At 32.4% G+C, this 5,730-nt stretch overlaps 1 protein-coding gene across 3 annotated transcripts; it reads right to left on the bottom strand.

Annotated features, from left to right (window-relative positions):
• Nucleotides 1–5,221, bottom strand: LOC145055754 (cyclin-C1-1-like). Of its 3 annotated transcripts, none has more exons than XR_013685331.1 (10): nt 4,424–5,160; nt 4,191–4,315; nt 3,189–3,233; nt 2,956–3,103; nt 2,262–2,335; nt 2,079–2,139; nt 952–1,909; nt 669–875; nt 466–572; nt 1–395 (listed from the first exon to the last, which is right to left on the bottom strand). XR_013685331.1 is itself a non-coding variant. In XM_079004147.1 (10 exons), the coding sequence occupies exons 3-6, from the start codon at nt 3,212–3,214 to the stop codon at nt 2,116–2,118; spliced, it is 282 nt and encodes a 93-aa protein (XP_078860273.1). In that variant the 5' UTR covers nt 3,215–3,233; nt 4,191–4,315; nt 4,424–5,221; the 3' UTR covers nt 1–395; nt 466–572; nt 669–875; nt 952–1,909; nt 2,079–2,115. The 3 variants fall into 3 exon arrangements, 1 of the variants encoding a protein (XP_078860273.1); XM_079004147.1 differs by having other exon boundaries at nt 2,262–2,345; nt 4,424–5,221; XR_013685330.1 differs by lacking the exon at nt 3,189–3,233 and having other exon boundaries at nt 2,262–2,345; nt 2,956–3,020; nt 4,424–5,159.
• Between the last annotated feature and the right edge of the window lie 509 nt (nt 5,222–5,730).

Genomic DNA, 5,730 nt, shown 5'->3' with positions numbered 1-5,730 from the left:
ATATAAAATAAGAAAGTTTAACCGAACATTATAATAATATATATAAAAGAACTATTGAAAACCTTGGAACAACATATATCTCTTTGTTAATGCAAGTTGAAGTGTAACAATAAAAGACTTCTTTAACTTGTCATCCTTTGTTCTCAACACTCTTAGCAACATAATCTAAGAAGTTATTTCCATTCCAATGGAATAAACGATTCCATTCCGTTCCTTAATTCCATTAAACCAAAACGAAATTCTACTTTACTTGTGTTGAGTAAGGGGTAATGACTCCAATATCAGAAGCATGTACACCACTTTGAATCAACCTTCTTGCATGTGCTATAGCAATCTCAGCTTCACCTTCATTCAATATGCTTTCTTCTTCATCCTTCTTTTCTTCCATATCTCACCTAAAAATATAATTATTTTTTTTAGAATTCATAAAATTTATAAGTTAGATCAAATATCAAATATGCATACCCTGCAATGTCTATGAGAAGAAGAGTAGGTTCAATGGAAGAAGAAGACTTCTCAACACCTACAAGCTCATATAGGGTATGTCCAACAGCACTTGCATGAGCTTTAGTCTATCATTATTAATTACTTCATTACTCATTATTATTATAACAAATATAATTAATAGATAAATAAGGTTAATAAAAAAAAGGTCAGAATTAAATTACCTTATTGTTGTAAAGCTCTTTAGAAGACCAAGTCATTATAAGTTCATGCATGCTATATTGCACGGTCAGCATAGACATGACATCATCTCCATATAAATCTGCATGGCGTTTAAAAAGAGTGTTTCCTCATCCCTTTTTTTCAGCTTCAACACTTCGAATTGTCGGAGGAAGTTGTAAATGATCCCCTGAAAGTAAGCACCTTGAACCCTAAAAAAACAAAATCCTTTTTACTTCAATCATCCAATATGTTGCCAATTTAAAAAAAAAAGTTTTGTTTTATTACCTTGAAAAGAGCAATCCAACAAGCAATCTCTAGGCCTAAGCAGCTTCATCAATAATGACTAAATCAAATGAAATTCCATCTAATTTTCTTGATGATGAACCTGTGAGAGTTGCTAGGATGACAAATGAATTTTTAATTACATTTGTCACAACAAGTTGTTGCCTTTTTCCTTCTTCTTTTGAAAGAATCCTATGTTTTTATGGATTTCCCTCTTTGTGTTTTTATCTTTAGCTTTCAACAATTTACTATTTAATACCTTCATTTCTTTTCGGATGTCATTGGCAAGAGAACTGTTATCCCTAAAGTAACACCTAACTATAATTAAAATCATTTAAAATACATTTTTTTATTAAATTAGTGATGATACTTGTAATTTATATTCCATACATGTGCATCAAGCGCACTATCTAATACTTAAGGCAGTGACCTTATAGGATGAACCACTCTCACTAACTTTACTCTAATCATGAAATTAAAAATTGGGACAGAGTCAATTAGAATTTTTTTAAAAACAAATAAATTACAATTAGCTAGTGATAAAACAAATCGATTGTGGTTGATGAATGATAACATAGAGTAGCAATCAGATTTCCTTTTTTAAAAAAAATCCATTGTTCTATTGAGATAAAACAATTATTAACAAATTCGACAATTACAGTGTGAGAGGCATGGTGACACAGTAACAAAGGCAAATGATTTTTACACTCTAGTCACATAATAATGAGATAAAGAGATCTAGAGAGCAGATTAAGCACGTTATGAGATAGAAAAAGTAGCTAAAATTGTGAGGTACTTACTATCGGAGAGGGGCAAGACCGCATGAGGCGCAGGAGTAGAGACTAAACCAAAAGACAAAATTGTCATAAAAAAGATGTAGTCAACATACCTTCATTGAACTCCTAGACTTTGTGAGGAGATCTAAAAAGCAATGGCCTTTGGTACAAACCATAACTACAACCTGTCATGTTAACATTTGGAACCCAAGGGAGGAGATTAGTGTATGAGTTAGCAAACAAAAATTTAGTATTTTTATGTTGATATTTTTTTTGTAGTATTAGTTGTTCTTGATTTTGGAACACAGCACATGCACACATAGAGAGCACACACAAGACAAACAACAGTCATACAGAGCAAGAAGTAGGGACAGATGCCAGAGAAGCAGACTTATTTGAATCCTACACCCAAATTCTGTAAACACAAAAAAAAAAACAACAAATATAGTTAAACAGAAAATTGATAAAGTATAAACCTATGACAAGAATAAAATAAGTTTTATGTAAAAAAATAAACAGAAAAAAAGATTAACCAACCCGAGGAGATATTTTTGCAACGGATTTTATATCAGCAACAATAGCTCCCTCCCAATCTTTTGTCAATAATTTAGCTTCACCCCTCTAATTAAAGATTTCAAATTAGTCAAATTACATAGCATTGTTAATGAGTGAGAGATTAGAGAGGATAAATAAGTTAAGAACCTGAATCAAATTTCTAAGGTCTCAACATAATTGCAAAATTAGCTATACATGTTCATGAGCAAAGATAATTGAGAGAAGATAAATTTATTTGAATTTGTATGTTAAAAGCCACACATACAGAGCATATAAGTCTCATAAGAAAGTTGTATTGCTCCTTACTCATTAGAAACATAGCATGAGAGACATACATTTATCTGAATTTGTATGTCAGAATTCAGATAACTCCAATGCTTCATCTTTTTTTTTGTCCACAGTTGTAAGCTTCTTATAGGAGGATAAACATTGGTGGAGGGTCTTGGGTGTTGGGGCTTTAAATGGATATGTACGTTTAAAGAAGAGAATAAAAATAACTCTAATTTTTGCATGCGATTCGAATCCTAACACAAATTAAATGAATCGAGAGGTAGGTTTTTTAAAGCATGAAAGATTTGTTTCTACCATTGCTCATAATGATGACAAATAACTTCTTTCTTATGTTACTGAACTCAAAAAACCGCTTCCGATTATGTTCACAATTCAAAACAATTACCATATTCATGTCAACTCTTAGATCTTCAAACCAAGCATCGTTCTCTATCTCCTTGAGCATACTGGCTACATAAATACATGTTAATCCAATCAGATGTGGTGAATGCACCAAAATTAGATCCATCTTATACATGTCATTCACAAGTCCCCTGATCAACAATTTCATAAAAAAAATCAAGATTGATGTAAAGATGGTCAAACATCAAAGCAAAATGTTCAACAAAAAGTGAATACCAAGTCAACTGAGTTGTATCACTCATCCCAACATCTTAAACCAATCTGTTTAAGACAAAACTCAAAATATATTTTAAACATCATTTATACACTATATAAATAAGACAAAAAAATGAGGTCTTATTGAGTCACCAACACTTCAGGACTGTTAAATTTTGGCCAATTTTCCACAGGGACATCCTTTATAATTAGCAATAAATAGGAAAGGAGCAAAAAAATATAATTTTCATGCCTCCAAAGCTTCAAACTTTAAAAACACCAAAAATATAATTTTCTTGAGGAAAGTTTCTGAAAGAGATAAAATGTTAAAAGATCCAAAATTAATATTCAGAAAACAAGGCACATAAAATAGTTAATTCAAAAGTATAGATGAGGGTTCTACCAATTACAAGCATAATTGTCGAAATTGTACAGTTCACATTCAAATCAAATGTAAGATTTCTCATTTCTCTTCAAGCAAAAACTTAATACCAAATCATTGACTCCTTTCAAATAACTACACACGTAGTAGTTTTCTATAATAAAACCCTAAGATCATATATGAAAAAAGGGTGGTTGTTAGAATAGATATTATTCAAATAATGTGAAACTGTCTAATGTGATTCTTATTTATTATTATTATTATTATTATTATTATTATTATTATTATTATTATTATTTTAATGATTTTTGGCAGCAACAGATAAATATATAAAAACGAAAAACAAGAAAGCATTCATACTAAGTCGCACCGACTCCATTAATGTATATGAGCAGACTTAACAATGGTTGAAACTGAATGTAGGTAATTGTAAATTGGAGTTTAATTGGGTTTGAAATAAGTTTATTTTGCACAAATACATGGTAATGATAGAGGAAACAAATTCTAGGACCACCAATTCAGAAACTGAAACAACAAGAAACTATAGATAATCTACACTTCTATAGAAATTTCTGAGTTTTGACAAAGATCAAGAAATATATGTCAGAAAGAAGAGACACCATTTACAGTGATTTGTTTACCTTGACGGTGACTTTGATTACGCAGAAAACTCAAACGCCTCTTCAATTTCCGAAAAATACCATCAATATATACATCTTTTGGTGATGTGAATACATGAAGTTTACAAAAACACAACAGGAACTGCCTGCAATATAAGATGAAAGAGACGAACAAAACATAATCACATGGCAAACCCAGAAGTAGAGAAAATAATGTAAAAAAAACAACCTAAACATGATATAATCAAACCCACCTTTATTGTAACTGACGGTTGTTAATTGTTGATGATGGAAGATTAGGTTTTCGACGATCGCAAATTGGTGATGCAAGAGAAGGGAGATGAATGAATTACAAACCGATGAAACTGTCGATGAATAATTGCGATTAGCAAATGAGAATCGGCAGATAATGCAGAGGGTAACTGTGTTTGTAGGTGGATACAAGGAGTCCAAAATGAAGCGGTGTGGCATCCTGTAAAATGCAACGGTACCCATGGATCTTCCTCAGTGAATTCACATCAACGCGTGACCGGTGACCCTTGTGCATCAAATTTGGGGATTTTTTTTTTTACAGAATTCTTAACATTGAAGAAATTCTTCGGTAAGACCAATGTCCATGGACTAATAGCAATTGTTCCAAAAACTGGAATTGAGCAATTGAGATGTCGCTCGACATAGTCGCCTGCATTCCCTCAACTCCACTGATTCCGATTCCGATGTCGGCTTCTTGAATCATTCCGACATCGTTAGCTCCATCGACGATTGCTAATGTCGTCTTTCCGGTTTCCTCTTTAACAAGTCGTGTAACCAATGCCTTTTGTTTTGGTGATGAACGACAAATGGTCGACGCAGAGAGTTGATGGGGAATCGTGAACGATGGGGTTATGCATATCGGCAGCAGGAAGGAGAAGGAAGGGTTAGGGTTCATATCTACTGAGTTTCAGGGGAGCTGATTGTGTTGATTGTTTAGAGAGAAAACAAAAGAACGAAGGAAAGAATCGTAAGAAGAAGGAAGTTTTATTCGGGAGGCGCGTGTATTATGAGGTCAGGATGCTGTCAGCAAAATGATCCTAAAGTGGAGACTAAAGGAGGGAAATGCAATCAAGGGTTGATGTTTCTCCAATGAAGAATTTAAGGTTTTGTTTTAGTAATATTTAGAGATGCGTACATTGGTCAAAACGTGTGGATCTTACAACTACTAAAATTAGAAAATACATAATATTGTAAGGTTGAACATTATAATCCGATAAATCAAACCAATTTTTTGCTGATACATCAACGTCGACTTCTTAATCACAGGCCAACACTTTTCTCGATAACATGAAGAAAGCTTGTGCAACACGTTTTGCAGACCTATTATCTTTATGTAGATCTTATCCATTACAAGAATTTTGACCTATGGTCACATTTTTTTAAAATAGTTCTGCCACATTTATGAAAAAATGTGATGATTTCGTTAGAAATTGTGACAAATTATCATTGGTAAAATCATGGATTAGTTTCGCTATATTTAAAAATTGCGACGGTTTTCATTGAGACGATTAGTAAACATATAGTCACA

This window comes from Lactuca serriola, chromosome 5 (assembly GCF_051521515.1).
Source record: "Lactuca serriola cultivar US96UC23 chromosome 5, Lser_US96UC23_V15, whole genome shotgun sequence".
Lineage (NCBI taxonomy): Eukaryota > Viridiplantae > Streptophyta > Magnoliopsida > Asterales > Asteraceae > Lactuca > Lactuca serriola.
Note: the sequence above shows the minus strand (reverse complement) of the source record. Positions and strands in the feature narration are given on the sequence as shown.

What these genes read in the sequence shown, in the direction of transcription:
- LOC145055754 (XM_079004147.1), bottom strand. Translation starts at nt 3,214, where the DNA reads ATGAGTGATACAACTCAGTTGACTTG. An exon ending in TAAGAGTTGACATGAATATG is followed by an intron (nt 2,346 to 2,955) that starts GTAATTGTTTTG and finishes ATCTTTAATTAG; the next exon opens with AGGGGTGAAGCTAAATTATT. An exon ending in TTGCAAAAATATCTCCTCGG is followed by an intron (nt 2,140 to 2,261) that starts GTTGGTTAATCT and finishes TTGTGTTTACAG; the next exon opens with AATTTGGGTGTAGGATTCAA.